We start from the raw sequence: 24,871 nt of genomic DNA on the forward strand, positions 1-24,871 counted from the left end.
TCTTGCTCTGTCTTTTATTCAGTTTTTATTCAGAATTCATGTCTTTTCTTCCTTCCCAAATAAGTGTAACCCTTTGTCTTGTGAGAAATTCCTGATAGAAAGGAACTTTACTTGTAAGTAATTGGGCTGTGATCATGTTAGGTTAGCTTCTTTATATGTATGAATACCAGACATGCATAATGTTTACAAAATCTTGAGTCCTCAAATAGGCTGAATTCACAGATGGGGGTAGAAAGTACATGTGCAATTCAGTATTACTCATGTAATTTTCTTGAGGAATATTATGGAGGAGGCAAGACATAAACAGGGGATTTAAATGCAGATTTAAATACATGTCTGAGTTGAAACACAGTTTGGAAGAGAATGAATTGACATTGAGGACTTGTGAGTTTAAAAGCCAGATAGATGGTATCAAAGTTGTGCACAGTCTTTTCAACCAAAGGAAGCATATGAAAGTGCTTGATAGAATGAATTTGGGTAATTCTGAAACCCTGTGATGAGCAGCAGAGATGCTGAGAAAAAAAGATGCCATTAAAGTATGTGTATCACCAACTGCTGAGACAAGAAACCTAGTAACAAAACTCAGAATTAGGGATGATGACAAGATTTTCCTCAGAAAAATTCCTTTTCCAGCTAGATAAACTCCAAAGAGGAAGAAAAACTGTCTTCCAATGGGAAAGGGCTTTTTTTCATGATGTGCACTAGTGAGCAAAGCAGTCTCTCAAATTAAGCTCCTCCTGCCAGCATCTTGAAGTCTTTGAAGAAATACCCTTTGCATTGGTGTGAAGGCTTTGAAGAAAGTCACCCTTAGCAATGTGATATCTCTGAAGTGATGTAAGTCATACATTAATGATAACAGGAAAGTTTCCATTTTATTGTAAACTTACTTTTTAAATAGCTGTCCTATCAATTTGGATCTGGAATTTGTGAGAAGATCTTTAACTTGGAAAAGTTCACAGGCTGAAATTGTGACTGAAATAGTTCCTATTTAAAAATAGATGCTCTACATTCATAAAATGTAGAACTGCTTTGTGGTATAAACACAAGAGATAGTACTGTATCAGCAGTAAATATAATTTGCTTGATGAACCAAGTGCTTTTGCTGATTCTGAGGGTTCATGGCTCTATCATGGAAGGAGTGTCTAAGAAAAAAGATTGAAAGATAGACTGGAGATCTCTGTGTAGACCTTATTAGGTACATTGGAAAAAGGAATTTTACCCAGTACTGTACTTACCTCCTGATAATAGTCATGCTGCGTGATTAGCACTATGGAGCAGTTTAGGTAAATATGAGAACTGAAAACTAGAACAGCTTTTTAGAATGGAATAATAGAATATTTTGGGTTGGAAGGGACCTTAAAGATCATTTAGTTCCAAACCCCTGCCGTGGGCAGGGATTCCACCCACTAGATCAGCTTGCCCAAGGCCCCATCCAGCCTGATCCTGAACTTTACATAAGAATAGTACAAAAGAATGGCTTACCAATTCTTCCTCCATAGCAGCTGTAGATAAATGGAGCATTTTTCTTACCTTTAAAGGTTAAAACCAAAGGATTTTTAACTCTAGTCTGAAACTAAAGTTTGCCTCCCAGTTGTTCCTTTTCCCTGTAGGTTAAGGATAGGTTGCCATTTGGACTGTTTGTTTATATTCTGAGCATATTACATTTTGACCTTCTCTTTGGTAAAAGAAGAACATTAGGGGTTTTTTTGTAACTGAACTCTTAGTCTGTTTTGTTACCTAATGTAGATTATTTTCCTTATGCATATGTATCAGTTTCATAGACATGCTATAACTATCTTGTAAGTATTCTCTTGGAATGGTTTAATGTCTATTTTGTCCTTACACAAGTTGAACAATGTTACCATTTTAATCTGATGACAGATATTTTATTGTTAGGATAATTATTTTCACAGCTACTTTGCTGTATTATTGGAGACTATATTGTATCTGAATAAACAGTATAAAATTGTGTCTGTAGCTTCTGTGAAGGCAAAGATCTGTAATTTGTTTTCTTGCAAAATGAGTTTTTATTTGGTATTTGAAACACTTTTTTCTTATAAAGTTATCCTAAATTTTATGAATTATTGGAGCATTTTCCTTGAGGAAAGGGGTAAACATGATATGTTATCCAACTTGAAGTAATTTTTTTTTTTTTTTTTGCGTCCTTTTAGTTTGGGGCAAGCTTTTGATTTTGGTTTTTTTGGAGGTGAGGTTGGTTTTTTGCAATTACTTTTCCTCCACTGCATTTACAAGCTGGAAATAGATCCTTAACTAATGTCATTGCCGTGCTTCTGGTCATTTCAGTGCAGCTAAAGATTATCTGCTATGAAGGAATCATGATCTCATGAAAGCACATAGGAAAACATAAAGGGAAAATTATTTTATTATGGAAATTCTGATTCTGGTCCTTTGAGAGAAGTTAGACATGCTTAACAGGGTATAAGCTTTTCTGTGTGGTCACCTATACCCAATTCAATTAAAGCTTGATCTTTAAATTTGTAAGTAGGAAATCTTGCTGCATTCACCTTCTCACCACTTAGTAGTGCAGCAGCATGTGGTTTTGTGTATTCATCTGTACAATTTGCTTGAAAAAAGTATATTAATGACCCAGCTGTCTATTTTGACCTTTGGTTTCAGTCTTGTTGAACCATTCTAAATTTTGTCCTTAAAAGTATATTGTAAAAGATTTTCAATTATCATGATTTTCTAATTGTTTTAATTTTTAAAGAAGTTTTATTGCATTCCTTTGCAAATATATCAATTTGTCAAATAAAGGTTAAAAATTAGATACATTTTATTCATGTTAAAGTCACACCCAGCTTATTTAAAGGCAGCTTTGACTTAGAGTTGCAAGCCTGAGGATATTGATTTGAATTATGCATGACTGTCTGGTATGCAGTTCCATTAGCCTGCTGGATGGATAATGTAAACATGTTCAGAATTTTAAGTATCCTATATGAGCGGCAGGTTAAAAATAGAGCTGATAAGAGCATGTGTATCTGAAAAATCCAAATCTTGGAGAATGAAAACTACAAAAGGTTCATGTCTTCAAGAGGCTGACTTCAGGTGTGAATTTCTTTCCTTTGAAACTGCTCAGCCTGAACAAGTACAGCTGATGGGTGTGATTTGAACAGGTGACACGATTGCTGTTGGCTGCTGCAAAGCGCTGACATCTGTACCAGAAAACACTTGCCACCAAAAGGCCAGGACCAACTCTGCAACTGTTGGCAAAAAAAGAGGGGTTGTGTCTGTTCTGGGTTAAATTGGTCAAGATTTACTCTGGGGATCAGGCTAATTTCTTCATGTCTTCAAGGAAGATATGATTTGTAATGCTACTTGATTTTGCTCAAACTTTCTGTGGCTTTCTTTTCATGGTTATATCTGGTCAGTTGTTTGGTTATCCCTGTGTTTTGCTCAGTCAGTAGTTTGGTAGTAGAAATAATGACTTCTGATACTTCGTTTTTAAATCCTTAGCACTGCACTAGTAGGATTTAAAAACAATACCTTTTTTAGAGTTTTGCCCAAGTTCCTGTGAATTTTAATAGAAAAAGATCCACTGCTCTGGAGTGAAAAGTACAATGTCATCTATGTTACATTTTATAAAGATTTATTATATTTCCAAGTGTTTCTGTTGCATCTGCTGCATTTGTGGCAATTTGATGTGTTAAATGAAAACCAAAAAAATGCTATTGCACTTATTTTCAACATCTGATGGATACAAACCAGAAAAGTAGTCTAATTTTGCATTAATTTTTACCCACCTTCTCAAAACTCTTTTGCTTGGAATCCTTTATATTTGTAAAATGCTATACATAATGCCAGGGTGAAACTATTTTTAGATTATAAGAATGAGAGAGAATAATGATGTCTTTTCCTTGGACTTTACAATTTCCATTTACTTACATCTTAATATAGCAATAATCCCACAAAAATTTGCAAGTATACTTATGACTTCAAAGCTGTTCTTGATGATGAAGTTGATTATACTGCTCTGATATTTTTTTTCTTTTCCTCTAAAGTCTTGGGTCATGAATTGTATATCCACACAAAAATTTGGACAGGGGATAATTCTTGGGTAGTACTGGTAAAATTTGAAAAGGTGCTTTGTGTTGATGGTCACTTTACTGAGGAATAGTTAATCTGTTAAGAGATAGGCATCTAATGCTCTCCTTCAGAGAAACTCATCCTGCTATTTGATAATAGCTGTTATCTTGGCTGTTTTCAGAGTGGAATTCCTTTCACTTGCAATAAGAAGCACTGCTCTCAATCAGCTGCTTGTCCTGGTGCCATTTCTTTCCTGTGAAGAGAAGGCACTTTAGGAGAAGAAAATCTTTTGAAATAGCAACAGTAGTTGTCATAAGTGTTAAAGGCAATCTGTTGGCCGCAGAAGTCTGGAGAACTACAGTGGCAATTTCCAGAGAACTTCAATATTTTAAAAAGAAAGAACTTTAGAGGAATGGTAACAATGGTAGTGATTTCTTAAAAAAAGACTACTTTGCACTTTAACTCTTCTCAGAGGGGACTGGGGGAATCTCTTCACTGGGCACAAAAACACACAAGATAATCCAGGAGAATATTATACAGAGGAGAAACAATAGCATGTGTAACAGTGAATGTAATGGCCTGAATACTGAGCCATTCTGTAAATATCTCCATTGTTCCAGATGCTCTTTTTTTTGTAAGTGGTTCTGACATAAAACTACAGAACTGTAATATTTTGGTAGCACAGACGACTTAGCATAAATGCCACAATGTAGCAGTCAATTTTGAGTTCCTTTTCCTTGTTCTCTAGCTTTCAGGTACTTTTAAAAGAAATTTTCAGGAGATAAAAAAAGAAGTGAGATTTAATTCTGGTGGAAGTTCACAGTAAATACATTATGTGGCTTTTTCTTGTCCCCAAAAATGAGGTTGAGACAGTTAGAAGTTAAATTTAAAGGTTAAAAGAAAACCAAGGAAAGATAAATCTAGCCTACATTGACACTGTAACAAAAATGAAAATATTTAATATTTCTTTATTTCATAAAGTAAAGAACTTTATGGAAAACTTACAGAAAACTTGCAGAATGATGCAGTTATTCCGTAATGCAAGTAAGGGTAAGAGTCTGGGGTTTATGCATCAGTGTCTCTGACTCAGATATTGTACTTCAAATTCTCTGTATTTTAAAGCAAGTTTGAGCCTATGGATGAGAAGAAGCCAAGTATTTTTTTTTTTCTTTTTTCTGTTGAGTGTTTTCTTGTAATACTTAGAGAAGTTCAGATAAGTGAGGAAAAGAGGCAAGAGTGGCATTTGTCTACTCAATCTTCACTGTCTTTATTGCTCTTAGTTGCCATCATGACTCATTTATGCAGTTTATGTCTTTCCAATGATTTAATGCATTGAAAGTTGGGAGACAGTTCTGAGTCTCTATCAAGTTCATGTTACAATAATTTGTTTTTCCTTCTGGTTATTCCCCTTTTCACACATAAATTCAGATTATGCTATCAGCACTTGGTTTTTGAATACTGTGTAAATTTTGCTGTCTCAGTGAGAGTCTTTTGTTTTTAAGAAGAGGTCAGAATACAAAAAGCATAATGGAAAAAATCTGTTTAACTGCCCTCTTCTACACTGAATAAGTACAAATTATTCCCAGCTTGTTGGAAAGCAATCTGCACTTGAAAATGTCCATAAGAAATTGGTATAAAGAGGGAGTTTAGGGGAGTTCTATTTACTCTAGTTTATGCATAATCTCAGCATTTCATGCAATATTTCTGCTACTCCTTTCAGAAATGCTCATCGAGATTTGCCATGTTTTACATCTTCTGTGGATATATTGATATAGAAACAAACTCTGCCAACTCAAAATAAGCAGCAAACTCAGAATGACTCTGTACTCCCATTTTCATTTCAACACTGTTTCAGTGTTGGTGAGATTAAATTAATTTATGTCTGTACCTTTTTTTCCTATTGTTTTCCTTGAGCAAAATTCCTGGATTTCAGACAGAAAAAAACCTTCTTGTTTATTTCTTTACAAATGGTAGTATATGGCATACATGAATTTTTTTCTTTTTGGGGTGGAGTGGGGGGAGAGAGGAAGACAAACACTTGAAGGGGTTAGATATTCATCCTGTATAGATGGTTTAGATTCCTACTGTGCCAGTTTTCTGGTGTTCGATAAGGCACACAAAGCAGTTGTGGGAGAAAGCATATCACTTGTATCCATGGTAACTCGAAAGATACTTTGGAACTCAAAAGGATGGAATAAGCCAGAGTAATAGGTCTCATTATAAGGGCAAAATACATAAAAGGTTCAGGCATATGCTTTTAATTAGTTGCCAAAAATAGCTGGAATCAGGGATGATGCAATGAAACAATAATTCTTGATGTTAGAAATGTGCAACACTTGAAATCTAAAGATGTGCTCAGATGAAAGGCTTTATCTTACCATCTTATGGGTATTCAGTCCATGAATACTAATAGGTTTGCAATGCTTTCTTAATCATGCTTAGGACATGAGACTGCACGCTGATAAAAGCTCCTGCAAGTCTCACATGACTGTAAGTTTCTGAAGTTCCATACTGAAGGTAATTCTCGTGGCTGTGATGCATCTTCTTATGAATAGTATGTGCAAAGCATTCTCTGCTCAAGGGCACTGCTGGAAAAGTAAATGTAATGTGTGCTTCTGTGTAGGGATAACAAACAAGTCATTGAAAATGAAGATTAATTTGAGGTTAAAGATGCCATATTTTTCAGAATAAATAATTTTAATTAATTTTAAAATAGGAAGGTGAGCAATGGGGAAAAGTGTGAAAACTTGAATGGATGGACTAGAATTGAATGCTGGAGAACAAAAATAGTGCAATATATGAAGTACGAGATATAGGATATTTGAATAACCATTTTAATAAAAACATTTTAATATGGTGAATAATTTCGAAGTTTTCTATTTGAACATCAGTGTTTGTAAGGAATCCATCTTGTATTGCAGTGCAATTCTCCACATTATTTCCTCTGTTGCTATAGAAACTAATTCTAGTGCAGCTGTGATCGCTTATCAAAATTCTAATGATTCAATAACCATTTCTTATTTTGAGTTATTTAAATAGCCTTGTCTTACTTTGAATCAAACTGCACATTTCATCACTGCTGAATCGTTGACTGGTCAAAATGTTAATGCAAAGTGATGGCAAATGCTGTGGGGTTGTGGTTTGGGGTTTTTTTTTTCTTTTTGCTATCTAAGCTCTCATACTTACTGTTAAAGTTTGAATAACAAGCAAATTAAGGCTCTTTTCACTTGTTAAATTTTAAAGGTCAATATTTGCTGTCTAAATCAGCATTTTGTAATGCACATTACTTCCCCACTGTAGTCTAAATTACATTTAATATTTAATAACCCTTAAATGGTTCCTGTTACTGGTATGTGGCCATGGGGGCGTGTGTGTGTATGTATATATGTGTGTTTACATATAAATGTGTGTGTAAACTATTTTTAGGATGCTTTGAACCTAGAAGTATATGTCTTGACAGTTTCATTTTATTGAAATAAAATTTTAAACAATGCTACTGTAGAATGGCACCAGTTAGCAAAGTATTCTGGATCTCTTTTGCTCCTTGTATTATTTGTTTCCTTGGGATTGGGTTTGGGGTTGTTTTTTTAGTGTTGGTAGTGGTGGGTTTTGGGGTTTTTGTGGGTTTTTTTGGGCTAGTTGATGGTTTTGTCTATTTGTTTCTAACAATGGAAGCACTACGCTGATAGGTCATATGTATTTAATGCAGGATGCAGCAATGTTCTAATTGTGACCCATGTTAGACATCATTGCTGGTTATGTTTTCAACTGTAATGCTAAGATCTTAACTTCTCTGACACCAAATTACAAGGAAGGGTGTGATGATAATTGGCCTGGAGACGTGTTCTGTACTTTCTGCTGCTGCAGCACAGCTTACCGAGATGTTCCTGTAGTACTTTTCAGGATAATCACTGACTTTCTAATGAGCGTACACTAATTTCATGTAGACTGAAATAAATAATTTTCAATTTTGAAATTATCATACAAACATTTTGCAGCTGTAGCTATCAGACTTTGATTACTAATTAACTGCTGTGCACCACCTTTAAGTCTCTTATTTGGCAAGCATCAAACAGTAATTTCAAATTAGATATATAAATTTTTTCTAGTATGAGGAAGATCTCTGAGAAAAAAAGTTTGATGGATAGGCATATTTTCACTGCCAATGGCTAGTAGGTTTATTGTTGTGAGTATAAGACCAGGACAACAATATTTTCCAGATGGTGTTTTTGGAAGTTCAGTGTGTTGAAAAATGACTGTTCTTCAATTGTTCAGTGCTGTTGTTTCTTTGGGTGGATGGCATAGAAGAGCAGTTCCTCTCCTGTTTGGTGTGAGCTGAAACATCATGCTCTAGGTCTTAGGAGCCCTTATGCAACTTGGCCACTGTTTTCTCATCCTCTTAAGCTCTTGCTTAGCTCTTATGGATGGTGCTGTGGCAGATTGAAAATATCTTTACCAGCCAGACTCATATTCATTTAGTCACATCAAAATGCAGAAAATTACCTATTTTGTGAGTTGTATGACAACTATGGAAACATAGCAACACCTACATCATACATTATATGTAAGCCTAGTAAAGCAGCTCATCTGTGACAGTGGGAGGTCTCAGAAGCACTGTGAAGAAGTGCAAGAAATTTAGTTTTGAATAATTGTGTTTCTTTATGCCTGGAGAAACTTGTATGAGGCCTTGCTGGAGTGAGCAGAACAGACTGACATGCTCCCTGCTGCTTAATCTGTGCCTTTTCTGTGAATTCTTCACCCTCTTATTGGGTGTGTGAAGGAAAGATACCTTGGTTTTGAAGCATATCCATTTCCTGTGATTTCACAGTGTCTAATTTGCCTTTCTTTTCCTGGAGAGCTGGCTCTGTAAATGATACCAGAACCATTCCTAAGCATACTTTCTACAGACACCAGTATCTAAAATGTTTTGGAGCAATTCTTGACCAGTCATAAACAATTTTCTTCTATTGTTGACTTCTTAGGTGCTCCTGCAGACTGAGATCCTAGTAGATTTTTTTTTTTCTGGTTTCTAGCTTCTTTTTATTTGGTAAAGTTATGAGACCTGTTTCAAAACAAAGTAAAAACCCCCTGATTTATCTAGAATGCTTTTTCCAGAAATACTTTAATATACTGAAGAATAGGCAGTCCATTTTACTAGAGCAAGTTACTGAGCCAGTGTGTCAAGGAGAGAGGCAAAGTGCCTGAATAGATCAGAGAAATCAAAGCCCTTTGGAATTGTAGGATCTGAATAAATAATTACCACTGTCTTCCCACCCAAAGGAAAAACAGCAATAAATCTAAATTACAAGTGCAAAAATAAATGCTTATTATGGGAAGTGTCTTGCCTCTCCTGGAATGTAACTAGCTGTGTACTCTAGGTTGTGCAGATTTTCACCTACAAATATGGATATTCCCACCCATCATACATCACTGATTTCTCTTTTATCTCTTTGCTCTGTTGACATTGCTTTTTTCCTCAGATCTGAACTACTTTTTTGCATGTCATATGTTGTTTTATTTTCCCGTTCCACCTTTCTTCCTCTGTCACTTTTATTTTGTTATTTTACCTGTTTGTAATTTTTCATTGCATCTTCTGTTCTTTATTTCTCTCTCTTTGCACTTTTTCTCATTTTCTATACAGATCTACTAAACTTCTCTCCCTTTATTTCTTTTCTTTGTTCATTTGACAACACTTTTTTTTCTGAATCATTGCACTACTTTCTTCTTTTGCCTTTTTTTTTCCTCATTCCATGTACTTTTTTTTTGCCATCTGCATGATGTATTTTTTATTTTCTGTTTCTTCTCTTCCACTGCAAAGCTGATGATATTGGAAAATTCTGCAGGGGTATATATATGGGAGTTTTTCCATGTTGTTTGTGGTATTAATTTCAAGTGAATTTTAGATTAATGATAATTTAAAAGCCTGAAGTGTAAATAAATAAAAACTAAAAACAAGCAAACAAAACCAAACCTCCAAAAACCAACAGAAGAAATGGCTAGAATACTAGTTGTAAAATACTTGGTTTCTGCTTTTCTGTTCCACAGTTCTCTGAAAGCTTTCTGAGATGAGGAGCACTTCTGAGCTAGATTCACAATAATCTTTATTATCTCGTTTTCACTCTGTACTTCAGTTCTCCATCCCTAAAATGCCAAATATGTTAACTTCTAATATTATAAGACTACCATTATTCACCATAATATATATTTTACCTTTATCTATATTAACAGCTGTGAGATAGCCAAATTGTGATCATATAGCTAGCTGAAGTAGATGGAGAGAAAATTTAACTCATGCCCTACTGAAATGGTTCATGCATAATCCTTACAGTGCTGCTTTGTTAGTGACTCACTCCAGCAGAGCATCCTTGGCAGTCAAAATTGCTGTGAAAACGAGGCAAAGGATTCGAGCTTGTGTTCCTACTCTGTAAGCAATTCTTGATGGAAAGTATCTTTTATGGTTCATTTTCACCTGTTAGGGCTGATAATTAGAAAGGTTAAATGATGGGGAACTTTTTAATTGCAAAATGCAGCTATCAGGGCAAAGGTATTTTTTAAGAAACCATGAAGTTACTGCATTTAAGTTGCGGCAGGAATTCTCAATATGAGGGTAGTTTTATTTTACTTAAATTATGGAAAAAAGAATTATGGAACTCTGATAGGTAACTACTGTAAGTAGTGTATGTACTGCTGAATGGATCTTGTTTATATCAGTAAATTAATTAGGACCTTGAAAGGGGAGTTTTGTATCGCTTAGAAAACTTTTGTATTTTTTTATTTTTGTTAAATATAAAACCAAATGTGCCTGAAATGAGCTACAAAAGCATTAAAATGCTCAAGAAAATTATCCTCCCAACATACTAATCTTGCTTTCTAATAATGCTTTGTTTCCTCATTTGAGACTGAACAAAGTGAGAGCAGGAATATTACAGAAATATTAGCTGTGTGTTACAATACTTCACTGGGAATTAATTTTAGACCTCTGTGGGATCTTTTTCACCTTTTCAGCACTTCATTGCTGCTCAACTCCTGTATTTAATACCACAGCTGTAGTAGAATTAAACTGGACTGGAATTTGAGCTTTAATTTAAGGTGATAACTGTACTCAAAAGAAGTATAGCAATGACAGGAAAATATTTCCTAAGCCCACATCCTGCTGCTACTGTTTGGAGGTATGAGAGAGATGCTGCTGTGCACACACTGGTGAGAAATTGGGGTTCTCAGGGGCCTGGGATGATTTACAGTGGGGGGAGTTTTCAAAGCTTTTAGCTGTTAAGCTCTGAATTTCCCTTAAGCATCTATAAATGCTGGTGAGAGATCTGAATTTGGGAGAATTTTCACAGAGATGATAAAAGGCATTTCCTTGTCACAAAGATACTCCTAAGATTTCAAAGCTGGTTGTCAATCACACTCAGCAAGCAGGACTTCCAGCATATTTTAAAAGAGGGAAGGATAAATAAAAGGAAGATTCTATGAATTCATTTAACTTATTACCTTTTTGAAAGTGATATTTTTATAACAATTTTGATAACTTGGAAAAAACAAACAATGAGCAGAGGTGCATAGGAATACCTGTTCATTTATTAAGTTAGCCGACATAGTGATCTGAAAAGTAGTGTAAAGGAAAGTTGTCTGCTTATAAAAATCTAAATGGAACAGAAAATACATTTTTCTACCTGAATGGACATAATTAGTACATATGCTTTACCTAAGGAAATATAATTATGGAAGGGGAAGCAAACAATTCCACTCCTTAAAGATCACAGCTTTCAAAAAGCTTTAGAGCTGGATGGGGTCTCAGAAAACAAGAGGTTTTAAAAGAAAAAAGAAAGTGTTCTGGGACTTGATATATTGATATTCACATCAATAAAAGATTAAAAATATTGAAGCATTAGATTTAAGCATTATTTAGATGTATTCTGGAAAAATGAAAAGTATAAATACAGAACCAGAACTCCTTCCCATTCCAATTAATATCAATGCTGTAAAACAAACCAGAGAATGATACTTAAATGAAAAACAAATTAATTCAATAGATGGCAATGTATAATTTTCATTGAAAGGCAACAAAAATATTTGGGAAGGAAACAAAAGAATGTCTTTGACAGTTAGTTCGTGATAATGCTTTTAATAATGTATTTGTATTAAAATACTATAAATGGGGCTAATTTTGTAAAGAGATTTTTTTCACTAGTGCTGGGCTTCTCCGTATTGCTCTGTAAAACAGACCATAAATTCTTACAAATAAGAAGTGCTCTAGTAAGTACAGAGAGCAAAAGAATAAATTTCTTTGTAGGGAAACAAAACTGAACTGTAGTTCTACAGACTCAAGATGTAAACAGACACAGTAAAAAAAAAATATACTATGTGTGTTTCAGCTATTTCAGTTGGTCTTAGACTTTGCCTACAGAAGAAAATTGAAATTTTAAGGGCTGGACAGAAAGATAATTCTAAAATTTTTAATTACTTTTATTTAAAAAGCAAAAGAGAACCTTTTTATTACATGAATGACCATTAGCATTAGCTTGAGAGAGAGGGAAATGCAGTGCTAAGAGCATCATGTGACATCAGGTGTAAATAATTGCAATGCTGTTTTCATTTCCATAGGTCTGGGATTAAGCTCACAGTGTATGGAATTTTCTAAATATTAGGAAACAGAGTTATCTATTATTGGGGAAAAAAAACCAAAGAGTCAAACAGATATGATACTTTTTCTTGTTTGCTGTGAATTGCCTAATGTAGAAGATCTACTGTGAATAGAAGTCTAAATGAGGCAAATGCAAGAAGAAAACAAATGCAAAAAGAATTTTTTCCAGTTGTCTATAATCATCTCATACCACTCCTATATTCCCCTTTTTTTCATTAAGTATGACTCATGCCATAATTCTTCTGGGAAAGAAATAGAATAATGCTAAGATAATTTGTTGTTCTGTGAAATAATTTGAGTTTTGTCCTCACAAAAATGCATGTAAGCTTTTCATTTTAAAGTAAGGAGAGGCCTGAGGTTTCATTCAATATTTAATGTTTATATTTTATACTCCCTGTAAAGTGGGATAATTCAGTCAACATAATTTTTTTGGATGGTAGAAAAGTTCAAACATGAAAATTCCATTTGGACTGTCTGTGCTGCCTATCAGAAATCTCTACGGGTATTTAATCATTCAGAATAAGAAAGGTTTCTTTAATTTTTAAACACGTATTTCATTTTATGTTTTATTTAAGTTGTCTTAACATTTACATAGAACCCCTTGAAGGCTTGAAAACTTGAAATTTACGTTTGATTAAAAAATAAATAATTATGTAGCAGAGTGTGAGCAGAGATATATTAGAGAAAGGAAAGGTACCATTTGAGTATGAAGATATTCTGACAATTACAAAATATGACTTGCAAAAATTACTGATTTATGAAGTGATTATTTATTTTAAAGGAACTGGAAGCCAGATTCCAATAGGAGTGTTGTGGTACCATTACCTCCCACAACAATATGAATTTTTAAAGAAGTACTGTACATGAGAAACTCAAAGCTGCAGCAGTGTAGTTAATGATGGCTTATGAGACAGGGGAATTAAAGGCACAAGGTTAGTTTCTTTTTCCTTGTTAAGAGATGTGTGTTCTTGGAATTGCCCAGGAAATATGGGCTAAGGGAGGCCGGGTTGGTGCTGCTGCTGTGAACCTCTGGGAAAAATAATTAGGATAGGAAAGTCTAAATGCTGTAAACAGGGAAAAGGACATCAGGAGCTGCATAGTGAAATGTACAGCCTAGCATGGTCCACAAGAGACAGAACACAGAGGAGAAATGAGCAGCATTGGAAGAAGCAATTTCAAGTAGTGACCAAAAACGTAAAGCATTTATTATGATGAACTTCTGCATCTTTTAATTCCCCTCTAGCAAAATGACTGAAAATTTTCTGGATTTTCTCATGGTTATCAGTTGTATGTTCCAGGAATGCTCAGTTTGGTCTAAGTTGCTGTGTCAGATTTAACTTGAATCTCTTGAGGTTGATGGCAAGGTATGTATTACCCCCCTTTGACTTGCAATCTGCCCTTCAGGGGCTTCTGGAAACAGATGAACCTTCACTGCTTAACAAACAGTACTAAAAAGAAGATATTTATTTACTGCTGTCTTAAATGTGCTAAGGACAGCTTACATGCTGTAATTTCTGAGTGTACCAGCAAAATGCTGATCTGCTCAGATTTGTCAGGTGTTTCATTTATGGTTGTGGTTTCTTCAGCTATTAAGCGAGGTCCTTTCTATCATCACTGAGTGTTTTCCCAGCTGACTAAGGGAGGATTAAAACTTTTATTAAAGCAGTTAACCCTTTAAAAAGTATTTATTCAGAATTCCTCTTGGCACCAGTGTGTATAAATTCTCAATTTAGAATTTGCCAAATACTCATAACTAAACAAATTTAATTTCACTCATATCATGAGTATTTTCTCATACTTTTGGTGGAGAACTGAATGTGAGGTCTTTCTTTCTATTTGTCTTTTTCCTGTTATGCCATTTTCTGGCTGATAGAAACCTCAGGCTAAACCTGATTTTATTTCTCTATGATTAGATTTCCATGATTTCTCCATGTATCTTACTACCACTTTTGGGACATATGTTGGCTTGTTTTTTACCCTGTCTATCTAGTCCAAGGTGATGTGGTTATTTAATATGATTCATTCAATTTAGAAATGAATTTACAAAAAGTATTTTTTATGTGATTTGAAACTTGCATAGACGCAATGGAATGATTAATTTTAGATTTTCAGAGTAACCATTTGCTTGTAACTCTAGCAGATGTTATTAGCCACGTTCAGTGGTCTTTGGGAGGCATTCTTTGGCTTTGTCACAGTACAGAAGTATACACAGCTGTGTCTGAAGTTTACACCCTAAATAAAAGGTACAAGGTATGTAACAGACAGGGATTTCATGAGTAAATGTGCACACACTTCAGATCATGCTTGCTTTTCAGCTCCAAGTATTTTTCTCTGATACAGTTACTGATAAGCCAGCAAGCACGAGCAGTGGTTTTATATTTTAAACTTTTTTACATATGCAAAATTTTATTAGACAGATTGTCAAAGTTAGTCACTACTTCTGAGTAATTTTTAAGGAAAATACCCTGGATCAGATATTTAGTATTGCTGTGTTCACTACTGTCTGTGATATCATTTGGCTTTGATATCATCAATCATTAGAATGTCTCAATGGAACTCAAATCTTCTTGGTTTACAAAGAAGTGTAACAAAAAATCATTTTGTTGCATCATTTACTGTGGGAAGGGGAAAATGAAAATGATACATTTCTACCTTGAGAATTAATTTGAAAACTGAGATATCTTTTTATGTAGAGAAAGCTGTTGTTCAAAACCAGGTTATACCTCTCTAGATAGAGCTATCCCTAGATTTTAATCCCTGATATTAGTTTTAAGAGTTTACGTGCTATTTCAGTTTGTTAAAATGGCATTTGAAAAATATGTGGTTAAAACCTGCCCCAGTGTTTTAGCTTCTTCTGAGGTTTTTGAATCACACCTGTTTAATAAGAATTTTGTCTTTGCTTCTTCCACGCCTACATTAAAAGCATCTTTTCTGTCACACAGCCTGTATAGTTTTCCCATAGGGACATATAATGGAGTTCATCAAAGTGAAAAAAGTGAGTCACACAGTCATTTATTTACTCATGTAAGACAATAATGGTGTTGATAGTTACCTGGACACGCTTTCATTTCATTAGACTGTGGAAAAGCTGGGTGCAAAAATTCTTAGTAGACTTGGTGGCAACTGAACAGAAACTCAGAGCTGCCAGGTGGTTGCTGTGCTGTTAGTTGTCATTTGGCAGCCATGAGCAGAAATGCTGTTTTTCTGAATTTTCTAGAATATTGAATTATATAGATTCTGACAAAGAAGTCCAGTTTTCATAGTATAGACAATAAAATTATACATATTATTATATTTTATCATTGAAATATCAGTTTAGATTCTGAAATTATGTCTATCTAGTTTCATGGGCACAAGTCTAATATTCATAGATCAGGTTTTATGTTTATCTGCTAGACAGGTGACTGCAATTCAAGTATAGGATTCCCTGCTGTCTATCTTCTTTTCCAGCCCTTTGGGGCTGGATTTTCAAGAGTTAATAGAACTGGCTCACTCACAGCAGAAGACCTTTTACAGGAGTGCTGGAACAGTATTTTGGAATCACTCTGAATGGCAGGCTGGCTCTGATGGGTTTATCAGAGATGAGAGGGTTCCTGACAGTGGTTTCATCTTGTAGGAGTGTTTTAATTACTTGTTTGCCGTGGTTCTTTTAGGAGCTGTTAAAATAGAGAAAAGCCCTGCATTCCCCAGTTAATACTTTCTTTAACTTGCTTGTTTGGTAGGTTTTTCTGTGAGTGAAATGGTATATTTGACACCAGAAAACATTTTTGCTTTGAAATTTTTATGTATAAGGTAATTCTTTATGTCAGGGGCATTGAAATCTTCATTGAAACCTCTCCAGAAAATGTAAACAAAATATGAGACAGTTCTTTGCCTGTCCTTGATATTCCTTTCATTTCAGCTGCTGCACAACTTGCTGTCTTTTCCCAATTCTATTCAACTGTGTAATGCTGCATAGTAAAATATGAGATAAAAAATTGTAGTTATTTTGAATTAACTTTCTGTGTCTGTAGCTATGCATCAGGCTTAATTTCTGAGATATATAACCACATTTGTATCTATCTATCTATCTATCTATCTATCTATCTATCTATCTATCTATCTATCTATCTATCTATCTTGTGTGAAAAGCAAAGATGGTCAGCATCAAGTATTCATCCCAAGCACAGGATTGCTCATGATCCTTTTTCCACTGTCTTTAGTCACTAGAGGTAGTGTGTAACTTTCAGACACTGGATACATACCCTTTAGTTGTCCTTAACAAGTAATAAAGAATCTGAAACACTGCTTCACTTTTTAAATTCTCTAGTGAGCAGAGTTCACTTGTGTGAAAGGTTGTCTTTTTTAGTACCTTACTTGTCTTCAGAGTTTGATTTATTATCTCCCTGGTGGGCAACTGCATGGGAGGTAATCAGCTTGATATCATGGCTTTAGGGAGTGCATTTTGTTTCCATAACTGGCCTACATTCCATCTGCACAGAATCTGACTTAAGATATCCCAAGGTTTTTGCAAGGTAAGCATCCCTGAAATTCAAGCCTAGAATTTTTGTCATGTCATATCCGTGCTATATTTATTTACGTGTGGTTTGCACAATCCATTCTGACTCTACACTTAAAACTTTGCTTTTATCTGAATTTCTTTCATCTGAGAGATCACTCATTTCATTTTTTAACAAATTTTTTTTCAGTAGTATTTTTCATCTGATTTGAAATTTAAAGTTTAAAAAAAAATGACACACATAGATTTTTAAATTCTCTGTCCAGGCATTTAGCTTTACATTTTCCACAGAACTGTTTGAACAGTGAATAACCAGAAAGTAAGTAAAGCATTTTCACTTATTCTCAGCGAACTGCATTCAGAGGATGAGAAGAACGCCTCCGCTGGATGAACTGCAGCCGCCTCCGTACCAGGATGACAGTGGCTCTCCTCATCTTTCCTGCACGCCTTCCGAAGTTGGAGACAGCAAATGTGAATATTCCCAGTGTAGCAACAGCCCAAGGTGCTCATATAAGTGCCCAAGTGAGGGAAGCACAGGACACGAAATAGAAAGCTTCCATAACAAAGGATACGAAGAGGATGTTCCCAGTGATAGCACAGCGGTTCTTAGTCCAGAGGTAAATGAAAATACCTGAGTGTGGTGAAGCCGATTTTTAATCTAAAGATCAATGCACAGTTATATGGGCAGTAGTAGTGCAGCTCATTTCATTAAAAAAAAAAAAGTTTGTCAGCAAATATGACAATAGGATTTCAGATTGTTCAGAGTGCTGTACTTATCTTTGTGGCGCCTTAACTTTCAAACCAGCTCCCAGTATGAGTGAATTGTTTTTTAAAACATTTTAAACCAGTCAGAAAATTTTCTCACACTGTAAGGACTGTAGTCAAAATTCTTCCACATGATTTTTCAGACAACCCAAACAAAAGGTCTATTAATGCTTTTTCTAACAGAACACCCCATAATGTAAGAAGTTTCATGAGGGGGGAAAAAAAAGGTCAAAGTTTTTTTTTTTTAATTGTTGATATGGTGTAGTGATTTGGGCCCCTTTTTACTGCTATAAATTGTAATGATATATATGTATTTTTTTCTGTGAAGAAACCATCTTTTCTGACATGTATTCATTGAAATGCCTTTAACAACCAGTTACTGCACTGACATCTATGGGTAGGTCTAATTAGTGATGCCATGTGCAGAAGAAGCTCTTTTGGTACAAATTTGTCCTTTTTTTGCTACTGGAAGTTTTGAAGTGCGTGTTAGAGCTCAGTCCTGATGTTTCTGTCTAAGTCAGCCCTGTTGGTAAGCTGATGTTGTGTACCTGGGGTGTTGGTGCAAGGTCCAGAAGGCCCAGCTGCAAGGCTTTCCCATTTTGTGTCACTCCACTCGTTAATGTAAGCATATTCAGTAAGAACTGAGAATGCTGCCAGCTTTTTTTATAGCCACTCAAAGCTTCAGGAGTGAAGCCTTTAGAGGAATGCATTCCCACAGCTATGTGGCAGCCAGGTTAAAATAAGAACATTTCTTAGCCCAGAAGGCTTTGTTTTGGCATCCATTTTTGTGTGAACAAGCTTATCTTTTGTAATATGAAGACACACTTGAAATACTTTTGTTTTACACACTTAGAATAGTTTATTTTATGAGCAGTAGGTTAAGTTAACCTGTACTTGTAAATACTTTCTCTTTAAATATCCCTATCAAACTGGCTGTTGTAACTTTATAGGGGATCAGTATTTTATTCAAAACTTGATTTGATAATAAACCATTTGAATTTTAAGTTTACAATACAGTTTTAGGACTGATGTAGTTTACAGAGGGTTCAGAAGATGAGTTCAAAACAGATGCATCTTCTACAGTAAAATTACTTTAATAAAGCCACAATAGTGACATCCTTGGCCATAGCAGAGGGGTTGGAACTAAAAGATCCTAAAGGTCCCTTCCAACCCAAAAATCTTCTGTGATTCTATGATAATTTTTGGTATATTCATATAACTCTCATGGACTGCAACAGGAGCTATGTGTGCAAGTAGGCTTGTAATTCCTGTATTCTTTGCTGGCATCTCACTGTGCTCTCAATCATTGGCTGTCTCTTCAAGCAATGTGAGAGGTGAACTTTAAAATACATGTGTAAAATATGTGAAATAAGGTGATTTTATCTGGTAACAAATATATATACTTATTAACGTGTGGGGCACACAAGAAGAGATGATTACAGATTAATTCAATCTGAGTTCAGACTGATTGGCCTCCTGCCTTTTGGTGGTATTGGCCAGGTAAAGTCTTGATTTCATCTTGACTGCCAGTCAGCCATCTCCTTGGGTTTTCAGTGCTTAATAACCCTGTTTATGAAATGAACAAAAAGATCATAGTGCCTTTATATTGTCTAGAGTAAACCATGTATTTCCATGCTAGATGTAATAATAGAATGCAATAAATAAATAAATAAATAAATGGCTTTTTTTCTCTTCTTCTTCAGGATATGTCAGCTCGAGGCTCATCTTCACAGCTTCCTAAACCTTTTGATCCTGAGCCAGTAGCTAAATACGGCACACTGGATGTGACTTTTGACTATGACTCACAGGAGCAGAAGCTTTTGGTGACAGTGACAGCTGTCACAGACATTCCAACATACAGCAGGACAGGTGGAAGCTCGTGGCAAGTACACCTAGTTCTTCTCCCTATAAAGAAGCAGAGAGCAAAAACCAGCATCCAGCGGGGACCGTGCCCTGTGTTCACAGAGACATTCAAATTTAATCACGTCGAGTCCGAGATGATTGGGAATTACGCGGTTCGCTTTCGACTGTACAGCGTACGGCGCATGAAAAAAGAGAGGATTGTGGGAGAAAAGATTTTTTACTTGACGAAATTGAACCTTCAAGGGAAGATGTCAGTGCCAGTGATACTGGAACCTTCTTACAGTCTGCCTGTGAGTATTAAATGAGGCAGAATAAGAATGCAGTGAGATACAGTGTCCTGAATTCTGAATAAGAATAGTGTGTGTATTTATAGAGTCATCACATCCACTCATTTTTTTGAACAGTCATAGCACTTCTTTAGCACAATGAAAATTTCCTTAGAGCTTCTATAAGTACATTCACTTTCCACCTGCAAAAGCTGGCCATATTTTTCCTTTTAATTACTTAGAAATTTTCAATACATAAATAGGGATATAGTGGTGAATGCGTGTATCCATGCATATAGATATGTGTATATATATGTAATAGTATTATCTTTACCACCTGCAGCACTTCAATTTAAAGAGAAAAACACACCAGAATGGAAGAAAAAAGAAGCTATACTAGCAAATATCCTGTTGCAATTAACTCTTGGTTGCAAATAGGTATTTTCCTTGAAAGAAAGAAAGAGAGGAAAGAGGAATTTTGAGAGTATAAAGCCATTTTTAATAACTTCACATTAGAACCTTGGAAATTATTGATTTCTCGTTCAGTCTGAAGTGAAAAGTAGTTGAAACTGAAAAGGATTTTTTTCTGAACAACTACCTGTCTGATGAACAAAATTATTTGTCCCTCAAATATTTCTAATAAAGCAAAGCAATAGTAATTAAGGATAAACATAGGTATCATTGTCAATAAACACAGAAGATCACTAAACTGGCAGTGATCACCATCTTCTTTTTTGTTTTTGCAAGAATTTAAATGTGCTTTTGTCCAGAAAGAGAGTGTTTGTCATGTTGTGATCTTTTCATCCTAGACTAGGAGTGCTTGAGTATTCCTTGCTTAAGAGTTGCATGTGTGCTATATTACAGATATATTTTGGAAATTATTATTATCAAAGACATCCATATTTGGTCATTGTATGTATTTTGTGGGATTTTTTTTTTAAGCAATCAATAAAATGAAAAAGAGGGGAGAAGGGAAAGAAAGAAAGCAAAGCAATTAATTCGTTCTGCATTTTGAGAAAAAAAAGGTTTGGATCAGTCAAAATGGTGTTTCTGGTGAACATGAGTATTGCCAAAGACTCAAAATAAAAGGCTGTTGTATTTAAGGATTGAAAATATATTTATTAGTAAAAGCTGAGATTAAATCATGGATCTGGTGGGGCATCAACTGACAGTAGAGCAGATTTCTCATGGCTCCTTAAGAAGCACAAATCAGTCTAAAAGTGAAAAAATTTCCTCAGTGAAAAGTTTGCTAGTTTCACAGCTTGGAAAAAAAGCACCTCATGACCCAAAACATTGAATATTCTCAAGGTACTTGCCTAATTTGTATGTTTTCAATAGGTTTGTATATAAAATTTACTGAAGTCAGTGAAGAAGGGCAGTGATGGGCCAAGTTTGTGATTGATTGGTGTATCCTATATGTACACTGGTTATTCTTCAGTATTATTTTCTTGAATTTTTGTCATAGGTAGAATGAAAACAAATTCCATGAGGCATGAAAGATAACAATATTGTTCCTTACTTTCTATTATGGTAAGGCATGGGTGTGTCAGCATTTTGGCTCCTCAGTTTTTGGGGGTTGGAACAAGAATAAGGAATATTGGTAGAAAGTGAAGGGATCTTCCACAGTTGTTTGTTGTAACAGGATTTAAGCAGCTCTACCTGTTGCTGGAAAGGGTCTTTCAGTGTTGTGGTAGCTTGAATGAGGATCCGAGGTCCTCTGGAACTATGCAAATCAGTTTTTAAACCTTTGGGAATTCATTTACTTCTGAGTTTATAGGTATTTTTGTCTTATCATTTATAACCAAAATATTATTTTTTCAGTGAGCAGATTTATTGCAGGATTTAACATCTATTTGTTTTGCAAGAGTGTTAAAAATTCAGTATGTTTTTAGGTTGTCTGACTGGAAGTGAGGGGCATCCTTGGGCTCTTGAGCTCAAGCCCTGGTTAGTCAAAACAGCCAGGTCATCTTGATCACAAAATTGTGAATTTTCATCTGAAAACATCAGGTTTTTTTTTTTTGCATCCTGAATTTCTTCATGGCCAAGTTATTATCATTTGTTCTTCTGCCAGCATTGGCCTTGATCTTAATTAGTTCCTACCCTTCTCAGGTGTTTGCCTCTGGGTATATTTATACACATTGATTGTATTCCTTTTTAACTGTCCTTTTGCTAGAATAAACCATCAGTCTTAATGTACAACTAATCATAAATGTCAGGCAGGAGTTATTTAACAGGAAAAGGTAAGTGCTGTTTGAATTTTGAGATATCCAGTTGCTCAAGGATATTCGTAATTATAAGATCCATGATGAGGCACATTGTACATTCAGAATGAAATTTGCCTTGTTCAGCTGCAGAGGGTTTTGTTGCTGAGAAGTGTTTATATGTGACAGCTTTTTAATGAAGATATTTCTTGGACACATGACAGTTGTCTTATTTTTTCAACTGCTTCTCATTATATGGATTTTATATATTAACTATACCTTCTGTCACTGAAACTTCTAATCCATTGAAATATCTATGCTAATCTCTTCTGCAGAAATGTATTTTATTTCCTTCTGTCTGTGCCTGATATTATATTAATGTATTTTATTAGCTAATCATATGCATTCTGGTTGTTTAAGAACAGTTTGTATCCTGTGAAGTTCAGTGTTTGTTCAGTGATACCTTAAAGCTGTACACAAGGGAATCTGGCTAAAGGTAGATCAGCAAGTTCAGTGCTTTTCAAATGCTGACATGAGTGGGCCCTGTAAGTCTCTGGTTATTGTTAAAATGTGAGCAAGTGCATATTGTGGTGGGGACATGATACTTGCATGTTCCTTAAATAGGTTTCAAAGCTACACATGGCTTCAAATTTACAAATATATTCACAAAATATCATTTTCACCCAAGATTTCACCCTGTTTCTCTCCTTCCCACATGGTGCATAATGCCTTGCATTAGCAGCTATTATCCCCAGTTCTGTTGCCATTTGTTTTTAACAGCCCTGTGTTGCTGCAGTTCTCCCACATAACAGGGAATTCCTCCTCAGCCCCCTTATTTATCACACGTTTCTCCCAAGTTCAGCATATGTTTGAATGAGGAGGAAGCAGTGAAACTAATATGAGTTGGGCAGAATGCAGTTGTCACTGTTACCTGAGACTGTGTCCTTTCAGATTTAATAAAAATTGTCCATTGCATCAAATGTTTAATAGCAGGGGTGTACATTGTGGTTTTGTCAGAGTATGGTTTGTGTAGGAAGATATTTGTTGACTCTTTCCCTTTAGTACAGCAGAAGACAAATTTTTCTTCACCCATCTTGGGGTTTAGAAAAGCTGTTTATTCCTCTTCAGGAAATCCCTGTGGACCTGTTTTTAGTTACTCTTCGTTCTCACCCAGAGAAATTTTCCTGACAGTAAAAAACAGCCTCTAGTATGATGTGATTATGAAAACATATAAGCAGTTTATTGAGTGAAATCTGTTTGGAAAAGATCAAAGAAACATGCGTAATCCCCTTCACAATCCCATAGGTTGCTTTTTGGAATAGAATAACATCAATCAATCGTGGTTTTTATTTTGTGATTGATTTGGGAAGTACAGTTTGGGTGACCAAAACATACCTCTTGCTGTTAAGCAAATCTAGTAATCATTCATTATATATCATCAAATTACCATCACCATCAAAAGGTGTTTACTGGGAGGAATTCAATTTATTTTTCCTTTTCTTTCTTTCTGTAACATTCATCATTTCTAACATCTTGAACTCCCAGTGTGATCCTCATAACAAAGAACTGATGATGTAGGGAATTATAGGTGTTTAAAAGATTATTTTGTACACTTTTGCTATAAAGATCCAGAGTGTCTGGATAATTATTTTAATTAGTTTTCTTGATGAAGGCATTTATGCATGCAGTGTATAAAGATGGTCACCCTTGCACATACACATGCACTCTCTCCACTCTGAGGACAGTGGTTAATCATTTAGTGTGCACTGGTTTATGCACTGTGCTTAAGGCCTTTATTTCATGTTGCCCTTTATGTGTGGCGTGTTTTCAGTGTTCCTTGTAATGTTTATCAACTCATAAATTTTGCAGGAATAAAGGCTTTCAGAGTGGCATTTCTTTTTTGGGAATTCTTGCCCATTATGGAGTCAAGCTGTCAGGTTTTGTGCAAACGAAGTGGAAGAGTCAGTACTAGTGACTTTACTACTGTGTTCTTATGGTATCAACTATCCAGGATTGTTTTTGGAAGGCTAAATGCTAAAATTCATATGCATAAACAGAGCTTTATTAAATAAATAAAATTATTTATTAAAGCTTAAATTACCATACTTTAAGCTACTGATAAGAAAAATTACTAAGACTTGTCTAGGGAAAAAACAAGAAGACAAAATATTTTGTTATTAGTATTGTAGTTGGAATTCTACCTAAAACGAAGACTTCCTATGTGATATATGATATATAAATCCTCTTGGTTAGCTTGCATAGATTATGTCTATCAAAAAAAGAGGCAATTATGTGTAAACCCTGAGCACATTTTATCTCAGGAATAACTTAATTCATATGAATTAGTGATAGTATTAGACAGAAAATCAGAATTGATCCTTTGATACAATAAGAAAGATGGCTTCTGTCGATTTCTTTGAAGAAAGTTATTAAAGTGAAGTGAAGATTGGAAGATGGTGATAATGTTAGTGAGGCTGCAGGAGAACTTGACAGTACTTGGCAAAGAAAGCATTCTCTCTGTGTTTGGCTGCTCATGTAACATTTCATGGCAGTACCAGCAAGCAGCAGCCATTGTCTGCTCAGTGTTGTG

The 24,871-nt window shown here is 35.1% G+C and overlaps 1 protein-coding gene across 6 annotated transcripts in view; it reads left to right on the plus strand.

Moving 5' to 3' along the window:
- Nucleotides 1-24,871, plus strand: part of SYT14 (synaptotagmin 14) — an 88,303-nt gene that overhangs the window by 40,781 nt on the left and 22,651 nt on the right. For all 6 annotated transcript variants that reach the window (XM_056488197.1, XM_056488198.1, XM_056488199.1 and 3 more), the window contains 2 exons: nt 17,535-17,803; nt 19,655-20,104. In XM_056488197.1, coding sequence (XP_056344172.1) covers nt 17,535-17,803; nt 19,655-20,104 — 719 coding nt within the window. The remainder of the gene's footprint in view (nt 1-17,534; nt 17,804-19,654; nt 20,105-24,871) is intronic.

Source organism: Oenanthe melanoleuca, chromosome 3, assembly GCF_029582105.1.
Source record: "Oenanthe melanoleuca isolate GR-GAL-2019-014 chromosome 3, OMel1.0, whole genome shotgun sequence".
NCBI classification, from domain to species: domain Eukaryota; kingdom Metazoa; phylum Chordata; class Aves; order Passeriformes; family Muscicapidae; genus Oenanthe; species Oenanthe melanoleuca.